At 40.7% G+C, this 20,902-nt stretch overlaps 1 protein-coding gene across 5 annotated transcripts; it reads left to right on the forward strand.

Moving 5' to 3' along the window:
- The first annotated feature begins 903 nt into the window (after window positions 1–903).
- On the forward strand, window positions 904–20,382 carry piwil2 (piwi-like RNA-mediated gene silencing 2). Of its 5 annotated transcripts, none has more exons than XM_029439624.1 (24): window positions 904–960; window positions 2,805–3,181; window positions 3,334–3,439; window positions 6,569–6,674; window positions 7,714–7,889; window positions 8,001–8,106; window positions 8,578–8,688; window positions 8,927–9,044; window positions 9,501–9,625; window positions 11,325–11,405; window positions 11,497–11,610; window positions 12,155–12,343; window positions 12,514–12,598; window positions 12,986–13,078; window positions 14,173–14,313; window positions 14,795–14,908; window positions 15,598–15,786; window positions 16,217–16,318; window positions 16,436–16,552; window positions 17,147–17,235; window positions 17,493–17,598; window positions 17,846–18,099; window positions 19,540–19,647; window positions 19,989–20,382. In XM_029439624.1, exons 2-24 carry the CDS (start codon window positions 2,813–2,815, stop codon window positions 20,143–20,145), a joined length of 3,156 nt encoding a protein of 1,051 aa, XP_029295484.1. In that variant the 5' UTR covers window positions 904–960; window positions 2,805–2,812; the 3' UTR covers window positions 20,146–20,382. The 5 variants fall into 5 exon arrangements, with proteins under 5 accessions (XP_029295484.1, XP_029295483.1, XP_029295482.1 ...); XM_029439623.1 differs by having other exon boundaries at window positions 942–960; window positions 2,768–3,181; XM_029439622.1 differs by lacking the exon at window positions 904–960 and adding an exon at window positions 1,690–1,796.
- The last annotated feature ends 520 nt before the right edge of the window (window positions 20,383–20,902 follow it).

Raw genomic sequence — 20,902 nt, forward strand, 5'->3', positions numbered from 1 at the left:
GCAGATAAAACGGTCTGCATTTTATTGTTAAGAATTCAATGTCAGGAGAGCAGTGTGACATGTGTACTCCACTTGTTACTCACGATCAGTAAAAAAACAAACAACAATAAAATAAATTAAAATGTATATTTGTCCACTGGTCTATGTTATAACTGCATTTTCTGTATGATTCCAATAATGTTGATAATTTTTATAGTAAAAATCGCTGAATTTGCGTTTTCTCCGTTAGACACAGGAGAGACGCGAGCTGCGCCTCACCTCGGATTGCGCAATCCCTCGCAAACTAGGTTGAGCGCATGCATTTGGCGCGTGCCTGTTGCTATCGCTCTGTATGTCACCAATATAATGTTTGCATACACTTTTATTATGCGTCCTGACTTTCCATAGTCCAGTTAATGTATGTAATGTATGAGTGTAACATAAGTAGTCTTGCTGATGTGACACAAAAACACAGTGAAAAAACACCAGGTGAGGCAGACAGTACTCTGCCGCACTGAAGAGGGCGCACGTGAGCCCACAGGATCGTGTTTCTACTCTACTTCTACGCAGAGACGTTAAGCGCCAACAAGCTACTGCTAGCTAACGTCAGAGTCACGTGCACTGTAGCGCCAACAAGCTACTGCTAGCTAACGTCAGAGTCACGTGCACTGTAGCGCCAACAAGCTACTGCTAGCTAACGTCAGAGTCACGTGCACTGTAGCGCCAACAAGCTACTGCTAGCTAACGTCAGAGTCACGTGCACTGTAGCGCCAACGAGCTACTGCTAGCTAACGTCAGAGTCACGTGCACTGTAGCGCCAACAAGCTACTGCTAGCTAACGTCAGTGTCACGTGCACCGTAGCGCCAACAAGCTATTGCTAGCTAACATCAGAGTCACGTGCACTGTAGCAGCGTTTAGTTTAGTTTAGTTTCTTTAACTTCTTAACTGACGGCTAAAAATTGAAGATTTTACAAGTAAAGGTAAGACCACAATTGTATTGAAAATATGACCTGACTAAGAGAAAACAATCCCATATTAAAAACTAAATTTGACCTTTAATAAAATATTAAAAACGCTATGGAGGGTGCATGTACCGCTCTGAGCCGCTATAAATGTTACCTTCTTTATGAGATATGAAAAATAACCAGTAGTCAATGTTCATGCTGCCAAGAAAATGTTGAATAAGCTACTCAGTTGGGTTCATATATTTGTAAATCGTGCCTCCCCAGCCATGAACCTCACCGCACGTCACTGACACACGCCGCCCCCGCGGGATCTTCCGCTGAGATCGCGCCTCCTATCCGACCGGAGAGTTGTTAGCCTTCCACGCTAACGGCGGCGCCGGGGACGGATGAATGTAGTGCTCGTTGAAGCTTTGCATTGATCATTAGGCCTGGAAATTAACATTGGCTCATTAGCTAACTCTTGCAAAAATAACATTGAAATGGAAACTGAAATGTTGATTAACAATTGCACATTTGCAACACTACTATTCAACTAGAGAATGAATAACATTGAGGTAGAAACTGAAATGTTGATTTTCATGAAGTGACACTGTTTTACTGCACATTTGCAGTACCACTATATAACTAGTGAATTGTAATGCTCAGAGGTTGCGTACACCTGAGGTGTCAAATTCCCCAGTATGATTTCATGAATCAATAAAGACAGATTGACAGTTCAGTAAACCAATGCCTTGCGGCAGAATCTACTGATTACCCAATCAGCGTAAATTATGGGCGGGACGAACCCATCTGTCAACCCGTTGAATCTAACGGGTGATTTAATTAAGTAGGGACTTGAGACCTTGTGTCAGGTGAGAGGTATTAACATCTATCATGAGTTATCATACTGCATCATTAATAACTAAACAGTGTATTCTTGATTGCTGGAAGTATTTCTATTGTATTTAATTCCTAGTGGTTGTCACGTCTTCCTTTCATTTTCTTCAACACGTGTTAGCTAACGTTAACTTTAGTTAACTGCTAGCAACGCAATTTTTTTGCGTTTAACGTTACTTAACTAACGTTAGTTAATGAATTTCTTAAATAAAAGTACTTTTGTGACGTCAATGGAAAACTGGTGAAGTAAGCCTCGCTAGCTAATTAAGTTAATGTTAGCTTTAGCGGTAGCGTTAGCTTTTTAAATTCAGATAAGGTAGCCAACTAGCTTATTTGACATGGGGTCTAATCAACGTGTTTCCCCCCTCCCCAACATGTTTCTTAAATAAAAATACAACATGGTGTTAGTAGCCTACTACTGTCAAAGTTTTAAATCTGTAAATGAGAGGCTATAAGTACAGAACATGCAGGTCACTGACATTAAAAGACTGATAACACTTAATATATGTTTTACATATCTGCTACTCTTGTAATGTATTTATGTTTTTGCTTACTGTATTCTATTGTGTTGTACTGTATTTACCTTTTTTAATTCATAAAACCCGATAACTGACATCAGTTTACCGTTATTTCTTAATGAATTAAATTACAGGTATAGCTGTCTTTAATATTGTATTGAATTACAAGACAGCACTATTCACAATGGATAAAACTCAACACCTCAAACTCAAATTTCAATCTTAAAAATGTTCTTCGTTGGGTAAATCTCATCTTAAAACTGCAACTAATGGACAAAAAATAATCAGCAACTATTTTTAATAATCAATTAATCTTCATTTGTTTTCTAGCCTCTAAATATGGAGATTTCCTGCTTTTCTCTGTAACTAAATATCTTTAGTTTGCCATTAATGAGACACACTTTTATCCTATGGTTGTTTCCCTGCAGTTAACCTATTTGTTGTGTCAACTGGTTATATTAAAAGTTGAGCAAATGGACCCAAAGAAGCCTCCTGGTCTCAGCAGAATGGCGGGCATTCCATGGCTGGGGCGCAGAGGAGGATTACAGGCTCAGGAACCGGCTGTAGGACGAAGTAGAGGGCTGCTTCTCTCTACAGAAGGGCTTGGTGTATTAGGACGAGCCAGAGGTTTCCCCACTTATGGCAATACACAACAAGGACAAGGAGTATCTCTACCCATTACTGAACCTGTGATTGGCCGAGCTAGAGGGCTGCTATACCCAGCAGCAGAATCAAAGGTAGGGGTGGCAAGAGGCGCAATCCTGAGGACTCTGGAGTCGCAGCACGGACAGACGCCTCCACGCGAAGCCACGACGCGAGACCCAACTTTGAAAACAAAAGAGGTTGGAACAAAACATTGTGTCTATATATATATATATATATATAGTATGTGTGTGTGTGTGTGTGTGTGTGTGTGTGTACAATTTGCATGTGTTAATTTTCTAAATGTATTTGCCCTACATTAAGAGCTGCTAAGGTTTTTGTCTGCTTACAGGTTGGCGTGCCTACCCTTGGTCAAAGATCAACACTGGTCTCAATGTTTAGAGGAATGGGCATTGAGCCGTCAATGACCTCCTGGGGGAGAGGAGCACCACCAGTGGGTCTGTATTAAAAACGTTTAGATTGCTTTAGATCAGGGGTGTCCAAACTTTTTTCACTGAGGGCCACATACAGAAAATTGGGATGGATATATCTCAAGCTTGTTAAACAAATAAGTTATTGGGCTTGTTAACACATCAACTAACGTTAGTTAGAAAACGTTATCAACTTTCATTGACTGAATTTTTTGGAAAATGTAGCTTATTAACATGAATACTGTGCAGTGTTTCCCCTACCATTGTCTTGCCTGAAATTCAAGGGTTTTTTTTTTTCTTCGAAATAATAACTTAATTCACAACTCACTTTTCACAGGTGCTCTTTTATTAAATAAACTAAACGCTTCGCCGCATTGTGAGCGCCCCTCCAAAGCAATAAACCTAGGGGAAACACTGCTGTGTGTTATATGTTTTAACTGGCCTATAATGGGAACAGCGTTGCACTCAGTGGGAGCAGTGATGCTGTGGACTGAAGGATGCTGCAGCTCAGGAGTAAATTTGGTGGTTGAGATACGAAGGACATCACAGAGATGCTGTCGCTCATTTTGGTTCTCAATCTGCTTTTGATAACAGAGAAAATGTTTGCTCAGATGTTGAGCCGAACAGACTCATTATTCTTTGTGCGTGGCGTCTCATCAGAGGAAACCTTTCCAAGCTCTGGTAGAAGTCGGGGAGGGAGGGAAGCTGATGTTGATTCTTCAGGGAATTATCGTATATAATTATTATATATAAGTTCTAGTTGCAGACTCTCTTAAACTTCTTCTGCATTCCTCAGGAAGGGAGTCGAACAGCTCGATTTATTTGTCAATGATTTTTGAATTGAAATTCTCTGTGGTAACGTGCTCGTGCTCCAATTATGTTGTGGCCTTTAGACTCCTAAGAACAAGCAGCTCTGCAACATACAGAAACAATAGAATATGAATTCAACCATTAGCTACAAATAAGCCAAACCAGTGCATTTATTATATTCATCGAAACAGGTGAGTGTTCAGTCTGCAGAAGGTGTGACGACTGTCTTCAGACCTGACATCAATGGGGAGGTCGTTCCACCATGTTGGAGCAGGATAGCAAACAGGCGGGTTTTGTTTGAGGGGAATCTGGGTCTAACTCGCAGTGATGGAGCAGTGAGCCGATTGGCCGACGCAGAGCGAAGTGAACGCGCTGGGGTGTATGGTTTGACCGTGGCCTGGATGTAGGAAGGGGCTGATCCATTCACAGCACGGTGGACCAGCACCAGAGTCTTGAAGCAGATTCGGGCCGCCACTGGTAGCCAGTGAAGGGAGCGGAGAAGCAGTGGGAAAACTTAGGGAGGTTGAAGACCAGTCGGGCTGCTGCATTCTGGATGAGCTGTAGAGGTCGGATGGCATATTTAGGCAGTCCAGCAAGGCAGGAGTTGCAGTAGTCAAGGTGTGAGATGACAAAAGCCTGGACAAAAGAACCTGCGTCACCTTCTGAGTCCGTAGGGGACGTATCCTCTTGGTGTTGTACAGAGTGTCTGGAGAAGCGGGCTGTTGCAGCGATGCTGGCACTGAAGGACAGTTGGTCGTCCAGTGTCACACACAGATTCCTTGCAGTCCGAGTCGGGGAAACCACTCGGGTGCCAAAGTTGATAGTAAAGTCTGGGATGGGAGAGCCCTTCCCCGCAAGGAAAAGCAGTTTCATCTCCATAGCTGTGGTAGGAGAAGCCATGAGAGTGAATGACAGAGCCAATTGAGTTGGTGTAAAGAGAAAAGAGGAGGGGACCCAGGACGGAGCCCTGAGGAACCCCGGTGGTGAGTTGACAAGGGTCCGACAGAGCCCCTCTCCAAGTTACCCAGTAGGTGCGGTCCTTCGGGTAGGATTCGAGCAGGGAGAGAGCAGAGCCTGAGACTCCCATAATATGTCAAATTATGTATATTTTTACTCTAGTAAAAAGGGAATTCTCTTTATTTATGAAAACAATGAAGAATATGAAGTAAAATGTTATATATTGTTTAGGGGTGTCCCCATCAAGTTCCTTTTGTCCTGTCAATTAATTTGAGTATCTGTCTTATCGAAACCTGATAGTTCCTCATTCCTAGTAGATATTGCTGCACACTTTTAGTATTTTTAAGTTATTCAAATCAATCCAATGTATGCACTTGACAATTGGAAAGCTCTGCATTGCATTGCATTAAGAAAAAAATGACCTGTATCTAAGCTGTTCCTTAATGGTTGTTTATTTTCTGGTTTTACAAAATAACAAACCCTCTCTAATGTTTTTGGCCTTGACGCTGCCTCCAGAGAATTTCTCTCTGCTTTTAAAAGTGTCCTTAAGTGTTTGTTGCTTCTGTGCAGCCTTTGCCAATGGTACATGATGAACTGTATTATATAGAGTGTGTAGTTTCATCGTCTGTTCATATTCTGCGCGGATTACATTTAAAAAATACTCTTAATTGGCTTTTTGCTTATGGGGCCCAACCCGCAGGGAAACACGGCACCATACATGGCAGCCAAACGCAAAAGACACTTACACCAAGATGAAATGAAACGAGTGAACATAATTTAGATTTAAAAATATTAATACAGTGTCATACTGCGTTTTGCTGTCTTCTTTATGGTGTGTGGTGTTTTAGCCTCTGCTCTTACACATGGAGCTCTGCAGAGAGTTGGAGAACTGGCAACTCACCGCGTTGCTGTGCATGAAAGCTTTGCCAGTAAAAACACATCTGTGACAGCTGACGTAAAACAAAAGATTGGATTGGGCTCAATGGCTGATGGCGTTCAAAAAATGCCTTGATCGCATCAATACTTTTAATTTTATTTATTTTTAGATCTGATGGGGACATCCCTAATGTGTGTGCTGATAAAACAGTTCCTTCATTACAAAAAGAGCCCCACTTGCTGACCCACATGTGGACACATTTTTCCTTCTATTTCTTTCTGTTTGGGGAGTTGCTTAAAAGATTTAAACATCAATATCGTTAAATTCAGTTTCTTTCCCAAATAAAGACACCAATTTACCAAAGGCAGGCAGTGAGTGACCCCCCTGTTCAGTCAAGGGCGGGAGGAAGCTAGCAAACCTCGAATTTGTTGACACATTGATCCATTCAGATCATCTGCTAATGCAGGTTTAACCCATGTCACGGTGTACTGAGTTGTTACATTTTGTTGTAGGAAGAGGAGCAGCTGGAGATATGGGTTATGAGAAGCTGCAAGGCCCCCCAGTAGGTGTCATCAGCAGCCCAAAACGTGTCTGTCAACTTGAAGAGGTGATGAGCAGGTAGGCAGAAGAGAAGTTGCAGTGTATTTACTAAAATAATAGAAGCACCTGTCAGTTTTAATGCGATACAACAAGACGACACTTAAACAACTTTTAAAATGCTTGTTTTCTGAATGGAGTTCATATTATTCAGGGATAAGCTAACATTGTAGCTGTCTTCCAAGTTATAGGGGATGGCGATCCATCGATCTGGATAGATACAAATGATGCAAAGTGCCGTGGGCGAGCATTGGTAGCGGAGTGTGCGGTCGACAGCGTGTATGGCGGCGAGTAGTAGCTGTGAACGTAGCCATGCAGACTCAAGCCAAGCTATTCTCATTTTAGTGACAAGCTTTAACCAGCAACCAGACGTCCAACAACAGAACAGTCTTTTTATTTGTTTACTTTGTTTTCAATTTAAATATCTGAAGATCCTAGTAATAAAATTGTCATCGTATTTTAGTTGCATTTTGTGAGTTGACACAAATGTAACTGATTGTGGTTAATGGGCGTATGATATCGTTACATATAAGTCAATCTAAATCGTGTCGTGGCAGACTTTCTGATATCGGCAAATATCGTATCATAGTCGAAATCGATATGTGATGAAACTTGTGATTTACAGTCTTAAGTTGGCTTTAAATACAGTAGTGACATTATTGTTTATACACATCAATATCTACATACTGTGTAATCTTTAAAGTATATAAACTCACAGGCATTTAAGATGTTTATTATTGATGCCAGGTGCCCACAGACTTCTACAATAACCTTTTCCTTCGGTGATGTCAAGAGAATGTCAAAGCTGATGGGCTTTCCCAACACAGTGTTGCAGACATGAACTTACGTCTATTTGTGTTTGCATTGATTCTGTATGTAATCACGTCACACGAAAATGTGCTTCACATTTGGTACACACAATTCAGTAGTTTGTACAAATATTTAGCAAAAGATTTTCTCCTTTTCATATTTTTGAACTATCATTGATACAGAATTATTGCAACCATTGTCAGTATTAGAAAACTGATAAGCAACCCTGGCTACTGTGAACCTGTTCCAGTTTCCATGGCCGAGGTTCGTCCCCTCAGACGACGTTGGGGCTTGGAAGAGCAGCGATGCCTCACCTTGGAGGAGGAAGAGAATGCGCTCTTCCTCCTTTTTCCCCAGGTCGGGTCAAGCCTGTTTCTCCAGCATCTGATAAACAAACAGCCCTACACCCTCAGACTTCTTACTCGGGTAAGGAAACTTTGAACAATTATTTTGACAATTCATGAACCAATGCAAAATACATTTCCTGAGTAGAACTTCTGAAAAAGTACAAGATTTTAAAATGCAAATAATTTGAAGGAACCGTGCCCCCGATGCCCACCAATAAAGAAGTGGTGGCAACAGCAAAGGTGGAGTTTTCTGCTGTTGCACCAGCAAAGAAAGAGCTGAAAATGGAAGCAGTTTGGTAAGTATACTTTTCTATTTTGGCCTTGACAAGCCAAGCTGACCTCCAGCTGCCATTATGTGTCTAACAAAGTATCGCTCGTCACTCGCTGTGAGTCTAGAATAGCAGAAGCTTAACTTGTGTAGTGTGGGTAATCATTACTCATCCACTTATTCTTTCATACCAAGGACTGAGTATGCAACCTTTCATTTATTATAAAGATTCCCAGAGAGTACAGTATGCGTGTTGGCTGTCAGCAGGCCTTTGACTGTGTTCTTTGTGGTCTGTTCAAGTACAACATTTTACAGATGCGATGGGGCATAATATCTATAATCAGCCGGCCTTTATCAATGCTAGTGTTTTGAGTTTGGCTTGTTGTGTCAGGGCCGCTATTGTTTACAGATACAGAATATGAAACGCAGTACCACAAAGTAACTCACTGTTTGTGTCTTATTAAATTATGTTTTTGTATGCATATGACCATTTGGTCAGTGAGGCACCGAATAAGGCTGGAATAAAAGGAGCTCCTATAACTATTGGCTCAAACCACATCCTGATTCGTTGCAAGAATGAAGCGGTGTATCAGTACCATGTGACATTCACGTAAGTACTGTTTATCATTCATTTGTGTTTCTTTATTTTAGCAACTATTCAACAAAAAATGACCGATGGAAGTTTCAGCCATCTTTTGACAGTGAAACAAGAATTTATTTATTTTTGAACCACAAATTGACATGTCAACAACCAAAGCTAAAATTTCACAATATCAATATTGTCAGTTGATACAGTTATCTGGGAAAGTGCTGTATGTATTCTGAGTGTTTTCAATGTTATCTTTCAGTCCAAATGTGGAATCAATGGCAATGCGCTTTGGCATGATGAAAGATCACCGCTCGGCCACGGGAGAAGTAGTAGCTTTTGATGGCTCCATACTCTTCCTGCCTGTTAGGATGAAGGACGTAGGTATCACAGTTACTGTATTAGATGTGTGGCTAATTGACTAGCGTGTAAGGCTGCTTGATTACAGGCAAAATGATTATCACGATGATTCATTGATCGTTAGGGACAAAATATGTTTATTGCATTTTCACATTTAAATGAACAGCACTGCTTTCACTTTCACTTTGTGCTGCATTCCTGCTAATGTACAAATCTTTGCATCAAATTCGGACTTAAAATAAGATTATTCTTCACTCATTCACTCCGTTTAATGTAATTTAATTGTGGGAAGCCAAAATCATGATTAATATTTCATTATTGTGCAGCGCTACTAAGGCCCTGACCAGGTTGTTATTTGTAGTCACAGAGTTCCTACAAAGCTATAAAGGTACAGTGCATAATCTGTAACATTGCTGAACGTAACACTGGATTCCTTTTGTTGCTTGTTTTTTGCATAATATTTTGATGACGTGCAGGTGGTTCTTCTCATGAGTTTGAGACGAACCGATAATGAAGAAATACAAATACAAATCCAGATGACGAAGATTTTGCCACCCAACTCGGATCTATGCATCCCTTTCTACAATGTGGTGCTCAAGAGGTATTTTAAAAACAGGCCCCTACACGATTTGGTCAGAGATTCTGTATCCATATGCAGAAGGGTTGTCACGAGAACTAATACTTCGGTAGCAAGTCGATGAGAAAATTCATAAAACGTGACTACTCGTTTTTCTACAGTACCGTAGTCATTAGGGGGCTTGAGACCGACATCGTCCCGCCAACGTGTTAAAATAGGATTCTGCTTATCGGTTCCTAAAGCACGCAAGTCTGGCAATACACCTTAGACCACAGGGTTTCTCCTCTGCTGTCTCCCTAACAACGGTTTGCTGTTGGCGGATCTGTCTCTCTCTCTCTCGCTCTCTCTCTCTGTCTGTCTGTCTCTCTCTCTATCTCTCTGTCTCTCTCTCTCTCTCTCTGTCTGTCTCTCTCTCTCTCTCTCTGTCTGTCTGTCTCTCTCTCTATCTCTCTGCTCTGTCTCTCTCTCTCTCTCTCTGTCTGTCTCTCTCCTCTCTCGGTCCTCTCTCTCTATCTCTATCTCTCTTCTCTCTCTCTGTCTGCTCTTCTCTCTGTCTCTCTGTCGTCTCTTCTCGGGCTTCTCTCTCTCTCTCTGTCTCTCTCTCTATCTCTATCTCTTTCTCTCTCGTCGGTCTCTCATCTCGGGTCTCTCTATCTCTCTGTCTCTGTCTCTCTCTCTCTATCTGCTCTCTCTCCTCTGTCTATCTCCTCTAGGTCTCTCTCTGTCTCTGTCTCTCTCTATCTCTCGTCTCTCGTATCTGTATGTATATATAATGTGTGTATGTGTATATATGTGTGTGTGTGTAATATTCTAATATATATTATAAAAAAATATAATCATAATATGACATACATATATATACATATAGATGATAAAAGAGATATATGAGTAGAGATATAGAGAAGAAGAGAATATATAGCAGAGAGATAGATAGATATAGAGATAGAGAGATATATATAGAATATATATATATAATATATATATATATAATATATAAGATATATATTATATATATATATATATATATATTCTATATATATATATAATATATATATATATATATACATATACTACTCAATTTATGGTATGGTGACATCTCTAATATGCAGATCGGTGGTGCTCTATAAATATAACTCCAAACAATTCACACTGATGATATGAAAGATAATTGCTGTCTTATACAAACGAGACCTGGCCCAAGAGAGTAGCACAAAAGGTTCCACAAGAAAAAATTCATTTAGATGTCGAAATATCCGTCCGACGGTCCAATTCACTTAGTTTCCTGTTTGCTAGTTCAAGTGAGGGGATCAGAGCACGTTAATGCGTTATGTCCCACTATAGTCTGTGCCCTTTGAACAACAATAATCTTCTTAACCTGTAAAATTAAGAATTTAAAAAGCCCTCCGTCCTCAATAACAATGTGATTTTAATACACTTTGAGATATTTCATTCCTATATTTAGTTTTTCTAACTTTTGATGTGTCAGTTTGTAGATCATTTGTATTTTGATAAGTTAATATTAAGTCATATTATTATGAAGTCACTCAGTAGCTTTAAGAGATGTTCTTTCTGATCGGTTTCACACAAAGCCAGACTGCTTTAGAAAATGGAAACATTTTCCTTGTATTCATAAAAACCCTTTAATGAAATAAATTGAGCAACCAGTATTCAGTTGACCGTTGCAATGACAGGACATGACTCAGCGTTGTTTTTGTTCTTCAAGGGTTATGAAAATCATCGGGCTGAAGCTGGTGGGTCGAAATCATTACGATCCAGAAAGCGCAGTGATTCTTGGAAAACATCGGTTAGTACTGAGATGTATTTGGACATCGGGGGGCCAGCTATTATCATGGCAGCTCAAGTCCTTTCATTATCCTGTCTGTCTGTGTTTATAGGCTGCAAGTGTGGCCAGGTTATTCAACCAGCATCAAGCGCACAGATGGAGGCCTGTACCTGAACGTGGACGTGTCTCACAAAGTCCTGCGGAACGACTCGGTGCTGAATATCATGTGAGTTCAAACAACAATTTAACAGTAGCATACAAACAGTGGCAAGTTCTCTGATGCATCCATGTTCATAAGGCCTTACTCGTATTTATTTCCATAAAGCATTACATACTCTGTTGTCAATGCTACACCTTTCTTTGTCTTTAATGCATCAGAGTTCATCTTTTATTCTATTTCTTTTGTATGTCCTTTGCAGACATGCTTATACAAACATTGAATATGCCATGACCAAGCCACACAGCTATATAAATGTCATATTGTGTGGAATAGACATACATATTTAAATACCAGGTTGTAAGATAAGACGTTCTTAGTGCATCGGTCCTCTGAGACTATAAAATCCTTCAACCACTATAACCCTTCCCTCTGGGAATGTGGTTGGATTTAGAGGTGAGTTAGAGGGCAGTGATTATTGCAGCTATGGATTATTTATAAACAGAAATAATCTTGTCCTAGCTTTGCCCTTTTCTGAAAGAACCAGAACAAGGCATTTCGCCTTTCTGGTTAAAGTGAAAATAGAAAACCTTTGACCCCTTCTGTCTGCCAGGCACATTCTGTACCAACAGAGCAAAGAGAACTTCAGAGAGGAATGCACCAAAGAGCTCATCGGCAGCATCGTCATCACCCGATACAACAACCGGACCTACCGCATTGATGACATTAAGTGGGACAAGTCGCCCAAAGACACCTTCACTTTGATGGATGGCACAGAAACCACCTTTGTGGAATACTACAGGTGAGGCTGATCTGACGATGCATTCTTCAAAAGTGAGCAGGAAAGTACAGCAGATGTATTGAAGTGGTGCAATTGTATGTAATAAAGAGCAGCAATGAAAGTTTTATAATATGAAACTATAATTAAAGCATGTATATATTGCTATTGCATGTGCTTACACATTTTAACAGCAAGAACTACGGGATTACAATGAAAGAGATGGACCAACCTCTGCTCATGCATCGGCCGAAGGAGAGGGCCAAGCCAGGAGGAAAGGTAAAAGCTCTTCAGTTATTTTAACATCATAAAAAATGCCAGTGTCATTTTGTTAAATCAAATAAAGACCACTCTGCTGACATGACCTGAATCCTTGCATCAGAATGCCACCTTGTGGCTACAAGAAGTCGTAACAATGAGCATATTTTTTAAAGACATGTCAGAACTTAAAACACACAAAATAAAAACAACTGAATTGAGTTTGTCAAATCAAGCGGTTCCATATTTGACCATGTGAGAGGCAACCTACTCGAAGGCATCAGTAACACTTGTTCCAAATGTACAAATGATCTAGTTAATTATTCCATTAGAAGCATGATGATACAAACAGACCATGATAACATGTAACAACTGTGTAGATCATTTTACAACAATGATTTATTGCAGCAAATCATCACTGGAGAGATCCTTCTGGTACCAGAACTTTCCTTCATGACGGGAATACCAGACAAAATGAGGAAGGACTTCAGAGCTATGAGGGTGAATGTGATGCATCCACACAATGTTGTTCCTCTCAGAGGCTGGTATACCTTCAAGCTTCAGGAGCAACACCTCCATTAAGCAGCTGTAAAGACAAGACTGTGTTCTTACGATATGTAATGCTTTGACAATATTTATTGCATTTTTGTTACAAGTATAAAACAATGTATTGTGTTAAAAGTGGGCAAGATAGGACTGTAACGACAGCTTAGCGTTACTGTACAAGGTTCCCACCAGTTTGAACATTCACTATTATAATGTTGTTGCTGTGTACCAGAGAGAGACTTTGTGCGACAGTGATGGACTGCAAACACATTTATCAAATCTGATATGAAAGAAGTCACAATAAGCTCTCTGTGGCTGATGATGCTGACAGGTGGCCTGTTTGCTTTATTTTGTCTGAGTGATTATTTTCTGTGCCCTCAGTTCAGACCTGAGTGGGTTTGTTTGGTCAAAAACGTTGTTTTTTGTCTCATGGTGGCGTTTCACATCACCACTTCTTTAATGAGCACCACGGTCTCTGAGCATATGAGACGCTGGTGTTGTTTGGTTTTGACTTTTCTCTTCTTGGAGAGGCCATGAGTAGTTATTGTTCTCTCCCTGTCTGCCGCTCACTCGTCTCTTCGTCTGTGTTTCTCCCCCTTTCTCCGTCTTCTCTCTCTGTATCGCTAACTCGTCTTTCCGCCTGTCACTCGCCTCTCGGTCTGTATTCAGAGTCGCAATGTTTGCTGGTTGGAATGCACAGATTTGATTGGCTGAGTAGCATCACGTGGGATGGATAACTCGCATGTAATTGGTCTGTGAGTTTCCTGAACCGCTAAACCAGTGCCTTAAAAACGAGAAAAGCTGCGCCGGTTCAAACAGGAAGCGCCCTGTCAAAATTAAAAATCCCTCAATAATTTATTGATTATAGGTCCGGGTCCGGATAGGTCGGCGTCTGGGTCCGGACCCGGACCGCGGTCCGCTGGTTTAGACAGTGTAAAACAATAATGCCATCTCCGGAGATACAGCTCTGAAAATATTTGTAAAATAATTGGTTATAAAATAACTTGTTGAACCAGACTCGGTGAGAATGTCTTTTTCATGTGTTGCAGGACCTGACCATGCACATCAATGTGAGCAGTGAGCAGCACACCCACTCAATAAATCAGCTTCTGAAGAACATCAGCACTAACCCTGAGAGTCAGAAGGAGATCAGCCGATGGGGACTGGATATTGACTCAGAAATCATGGTGGTGAGTTAATTTCTACTTCCAATACTTTATTCTTAGAACATGTGTGACTTTTGAAAACCTCAAATTGCAAACAACGCAGCTCAGGATGCAAATGACTGGTGACAGTGTAATTCCATAAATGCATTCTTTGTTCAGTAGACTTTATAACACCGCAAATAATAAAGACTTTGGAAATCATGTTTCTTTAAAAGCATCGGTTAACAATCCTGGTCAGGGACCCAGAGCCCACTGTAGTCATTGACCTGGGGACTAATGGAGTAGGTCTGATCCTGAGTATTTGTAAGACGGACGGGTTTATTTTTAGTATGACTGGAATATCAAAATGCAGCTCGACTGTCCGATAGGTGCAACGATGGTGAAGCAGGTAGGTGTCGATATGAGTTGTCTTTGTTTTGCGCTTCCTTTTTGCACTTGTTCCTTGGCCATTATTTTCTTCTTTTTAATTTGACAGTAAATTGTGTATTGGTTTTCTCTCCTGCAGACTAAAGGAAGAACTCTTCCGCCTGAAACCATCTGTCTGCAGTCTTCATCTTTTACTTGCGGTGCTGATGTATCCTGGTCCAGAGAGCTTGTTAGGGATGCTTCAATCAGCTGTGTGAGTGTTGGAGACAAACCTCTGCTGCAGGATCCTCATGTTTGATGAATGTAACTTAGCTGTGATGCACCATCTAAAAGCAAGTAGGGGATGTCACGATACTAGAAATGTAGTAATCGATACCAACACCAGATCATTTCAATGATTTCTGATAACACATTTTGATACTTGAAAAACAAAAACAATAAATCCAAAGTACTTCAACATACAGTCCTTGTTACATTTGCTTACTGTTTAAAAGTTCAGTGTTTCCCCCCCCATTTATTATATTCATATTATATTCATAATCACTTTTCACATTGAACAGGTCTCTTTTATTAAATAAACTAAACGCTTATGTTATTTATCTCATTTATGTGCACGTTTCAAGTGTGTACTGCATTCACATTCTCTCCTCTGCTCTGTTTCGCGAAGGGCGGGGCTCCACTCCCGACACACACACACACACACACACACACACACGTGAACAAGTACGGTCACATTTTCAGAATTTTGGCTGGTACCGAGGTATCGGTTCTCGTGACATCCCTTAAAGCAATGCAGCAACATTGTTCGGTCTGTGGCTGTACTAGTGATGTACTAGTGATCTGTGTCGACTTCACAATTCACAATCATATATGTTGCTCTGCCTCAGACCCAGGAATGCCTATAACTTTGTTTGTTCACCAACTGACCCATCTCACTGTTAGATCCCATTGAACATCTGGGCCATCTTCTACCCTCGGCGCTGTGCAGAGCAGGCTGAAGAGCTGGTTTCCACATTTGACAAGGTGGCTGGGCCTGTTGGGATGCGGCTGGACCGGCCTATTCGCGTGGAGCTGAGGGATGATCGCACTGAGACTTACGTCAAAAGCATCCACTCGCAGCTCACCAGTGAGGTAGGACATGAAATTAAGATTTAGATTAGTAGTTTAATGAGTATGAATGTAACAATATTGACGTCTTACGTCACTCATTATTATCTGCGAGGCACAAAGACATGCTTTAAGAAGTGATAATGGAGTTTAAGCTGCTAGATATTTCACGGTACAAAAGCACAGCACATATGTATATATATAAGTATTAGTGCTATTTGATGTGTTGTCCTGAAATATGATTGGCATTGCACTGAAGAAAAGCTACTTATCCAGACAGCTCCCTCGAAAACAATGTAAAATACTATATTCACAGTATCCCTTTTCCATGATCCATCTTTCTTTGTCATTGCTATTAAATGCTGTGATGTTCAGTGAAGAAAGAAATTGAAACATCTGCAATCGATGCAATGAAGTCCTTCCTGTGTAGCTCAATTGTCTTATCTTTTTACAGTCTAAAATGCAGCTTGTGGTGGTCATCGTGGTCGGCAACAGAGACGATCTCTACAGTGCCATCAAGAAGCTCTGCTGTGTCAGAAATCCCATCCCATCCCAGGTGTGTAATGCTTCACAGTGTGGTTGTGCATAACTAGTGTAGAGTTTGAGGGAAATAAATCATTTCTTCCTCTGAATATTTTCTCGTCAAAGTGTTTTGTCTTTCTTTTTGTCACAGGTCATCAATGTCCGCACGATTTCCCAGCAGCTGAAGTTGAAGAGTGTTGCCCAAAAGATAATCTTGCAGATGAACTGCAAGTTAGGAGGAGAGCTGTGGACCGTCAATGTCCCTCTGGTGAGTATCGTGTCTTAAAGAGCAGGAAGAGGACGCCTTCTCTACTTGGGCTGAATGGTTTGTAGAAAGCATCTTCAAACCTCTTGAGTTCTCTGACTAATAATGTGGTAGGTACTCGTAATTATAAGCATAATACTGCTTGTGAAAACGATGCATCATATTTGAAAGAAACCTCCTATAATTGTTCAATTGGTAGTTTAATGGATTAGAGTATTTTGAGTCGGCTACTCTTGGCTATGTTGTGGAAGCGTTGTGAACACAACATAGCACATTGCACATCACATGGTAGCACCTGCAGGTTTGATAACGTTACACAACATTGCTTTCTTCCCAACTGGTTTTTATAAAGTTGAATAATGTTAGATTGGTTAGATCAGGGGCGTCAAACATGCGGCACGGGGGCCAAAACCGGCCCACCAGAGGGTCTAATTAGTGTATGGTGCTATTCCTGTCGGTCATACCCGCTACAACCTTACAGAGTGAGAACCCTGAGTGACATTTGAACAGCGTTCTACAGATGCAATGTATCATCTCAAAATTAGAGGTTATCACAACAGTCGATGGGAAAATAATGAACCTCTCTCACTTGAATAGAAACACTTGATGGTGGTGGGAGTTGATGTCCATCATGACACCAGCAAGTTGCGTCAATCAGTCATGGGCTTTGTCGCAAGTGTGAACAGGTAACAAAGAATAATTCTCTGTTTTGGTCCTTGTTTGGATTTAATTATTTATAATGAATTCATGTGTCGCACGAAACACAATGTTAGAACTCATTTCAGTTACTGTATGCTTATATATGCATTATATGTTTATATATACATTATATATAGATTAGTGCTGAAGATGTTTTTAAAGAATAATCACGTATTTCACTTCTCTCTCGCAACATTCCCTTGTAGTCGTTTTATATTAATAGATTTTCTTTTTTCTTGTCCAGCTCACTGACCCGCTGGTACTCCAGAGTAACTTTCCAGACACCTACAGAGGAACTCATCAATGGCTTCCGAGTGTGCTTAATGGCTGCACTGCAGAAGTACTACGAGGTAAGTACGGTAAACATGCATTACATAAATGTCTTGTTATTCAATCCCCCTTCTCTAAACCACACTAACCCTTTTTGGCCAGAATCCGGGACGTTTGCTCCCTCGTCTACTCTGGTGTCTTATTGAAATATCCACTAGGAGGCGGGAGTGGCGTGGAGAAACAAAGTAGAGCAAGTGGCTTTTAAAAGAAAAGTGTTATGCCACATATAAAGCAATGGGAATTAAACTCTGTGTTCTTTTTTAACAGGTGAACCACAACTTGCCAGAGAAGATAGTGGTGTATCGGGATGGTGTGTCAGATGGTCAGCTGAAGATGGTAGAGCAGTACGAGATCCCACAGTTGATCAAATGCTTTGAGGCTTTCCCCAGCTATGAGCCCAAACTGGTCTTCATTGTGGTCCAAAAGCGTATCAGCACCACCCTCTACTCCTGTGCTGCGAACAGAGTTGGCACACCTCCACCTGGAACTCTTCTGGATCACACTCTCACTCATCCTCACTGGTCAGTCTTTTGCAAGATGTTTTGAGTCTTCTTGCCAGATCTGCAGCAATACTCCCCAAAAAATCAAAGCATTGAAATTCTGTGAAAACAGACATAAATATACATGGCTCATTTAAAGCAGGGGTCCCCAACCACCGGGCTGCGGACCAGTACCGGGCCGCACAGAACGAATAAAACTTTTTTGTGTTGGTAATATTTATTGTAAACATGTGATTTACATTAGTCTGCAGGGTGTTTTATTTTGAAAAATGACCACTTCCACCTCTTTCCGGCACTTTTCTCAGTCGCAGTTTTTTTCATGCCCATAAGCTAACAAATGAGTAAAAACAAACGTCGCTGGAGAGCTTCTTTGAAAATGAGGGAAAGACTCAATGATGAGACGGCAGAAGACTCCAACACTACCAACAGAAAGATTATATATGTATTAATCAAGTTATATGTTTTGCACTTTGTGTGTAAATTGTCTTACATGAAACCGGTCTGTGGTGCAAAGACGTTGGGGACCACTGATTTAAAGTGCTTGAATTTATATATTTGTGCAAGAATAGAAATTGAAGGTGTTTTTTTGCTTAATGCTTGTAAATAGGCTCAATGTGTTGTCTGCATGTGTGTCCTCTGCAGTTCTGTCATTGTTTCACGTGTCACCTGCCACATGCGTATAAAGAAATCAATTTTTTAAACTATGCCATGTAAAGTCCTTAAATTGGATGTTTACAAGTACACCTGAACAAGGTGGTCTGAGATGGTTCCTGTGTAACGTTGGTACTGTGTGTGTGAAGACAAGAAAACGTTACTCCCATTACATTCAATTGATTCTTTTATATTTGGCATACTGGCAACACATAAAATACAGAGACAGAGAGAGAGACAGAGAGAGAGAGAGACAGAGAGAGAGACAGACAGAGAGAGAGAGAGACAGACAGAGAGAGAGAAAGAGAGAGAGACAGACAGAGAGAGAGAGAAAGAGAGAGAGAGAGACAGACAGAGAGAGAGAGACAGACAGACAGACAGAGACAGACAGAGAGAGAGAGAGAGAGACAGAGAGAGAGAGAGAAAGAGAGAGAGACAGACAGAGAGAGAGAGAGAGAAAGAGAGAGAGACAGACAGAGAGAGAGAGACAGAGAGAGAGAGAGAAAGAGAGAGAGAGAGACAGAGAGAGAGAAAGAGAGAGAGAGAGAGACAGACAGAGAGAGAGAGAAAGAGAGAGAGAGACAGACAGAGAGAGACACAGAGACAGACAGAGAGACAGACAGAGAGAGAGAGAGAAAGACAGACAGACAGACAGACAGACAGACAGACACAGAGAGACTGACTGACTGACTGTTTTATCTTTTACCTGCGTACATATCGCCTGGCAACAGTAGTAAATGTCCGTCAAAGACTCGGTGTATCTGCTGTTGGCTATTTAAAGTTTCAAACACTAAAGTGTTTCTCATTCAGGGTGGACTTCTTTCTGATGGCACATCACATTCGCCAAGGCTGTGGACTTCCTACACATTACATCTGTCTGTACAACACGGCAAACCTCACACCAGACCATCTGCAAAGGTATCGATAACCCGTTTCCTTTACCACTACGCATCATTCTGATTACTAATGTACAATACGCTGTTTGTGTTGTGTGTGCTCCCTGAAATATTCTCTTATCAGCTGGTAAAAATGTTTCACTTGGACAAGACCATATTAATTTAGTCAGTTTAGTCTGGTATAAGATTATTATTATTATTATTCAGACCAAAATAGTTGCATGTTGTGTATTATAAGTATATATTTTCAAACTGAAGTCTGCATTATTTAAGTAGTTCCTCACCATCAACTCAACCGGGACTAACAAACAGATCAGAATAATGTGATCTCACTACGAGACTTAATGTTTGTTCCCACGCCAGGTTGACTTTCAAGATGTGCCATTTGTACTGGAACTGGCCGGGCACAATTCGCGTTCCAGCACCGTGCAAGTATGCTCACAAACTGGCTTATCTTTCTGGACAGTACCTGCACTCAGAGCCGGCCCTCCAGCTATCAGACAAGCTCTTCTTCCTTTGAGGAAAAACCGCTAAGATTGAAATTATTATTGGCGCAAAGTTTTGAGTTTTGAATTCTTTTAGCAATTATTGCTCAGTGTTTTGTCGATGTTCAGACTCGCTGTGACAGATTTTTATTTACTATGTTGTACTTTATGAGCAAGCTAGATCCAAGAATGTATGTTAATACAATGTTATACTGCTATATATGTTATACTAAGATGTGCATTGTATAAATAAAGCTTAACTATGAAACATGCAACTCTTTTTCTCTTCCTCAGACACTTAATGCTGCACCTTCATAATCTCTCAATGGTGTCTTCATAACCATTTGGCCAAAGAAAGTGGCATCATTTTCAAATTCAGGACATATGGAAACAAGGATTATATTTGTACATTCCTGCTTTCGTTGGATATGTGTTTATTTGTCATGAAGAAATACAAAAGTAGGCCTTTTTTAAATCTAATATTCAACAACATCTGATTAAGAGCACATTTCTGCTCACTGTGGCATTTATTGACCAAAAGGGGGACGTCAAGACTCAGAGCTTTAAATTCAAACCTTTAGAAAATACAATTATAAATGTGGAGTGTATGGAGGCCTGTGAGATGTCCAGGTGAATCTCCCAGAGATTCATATGTTCATGACTTGTTTGGTGCTCTTACTCCTGAACAAAAACGCCAGTGTCCTTGCCGTCTTTTTCAGGTGACTAAAAGCTATAATGCCACTGATCATCAATCCGGCACTAAGGGAGATGATGACTATTCTATGAAAGAGT

Source organism: Cottoperca gobio, chromosome 9 (assembly GCF_900634415.1).
Source record: "Cottoperca gobio chromosome 9, fCotGob3.1, whole genome shotgun sequence".
NCBI lineage: Eukaryota > Metazoa > Chordata > Actinopteri > Perciformes > Bovichtidae > Cottoperca > Cottoperca gobio.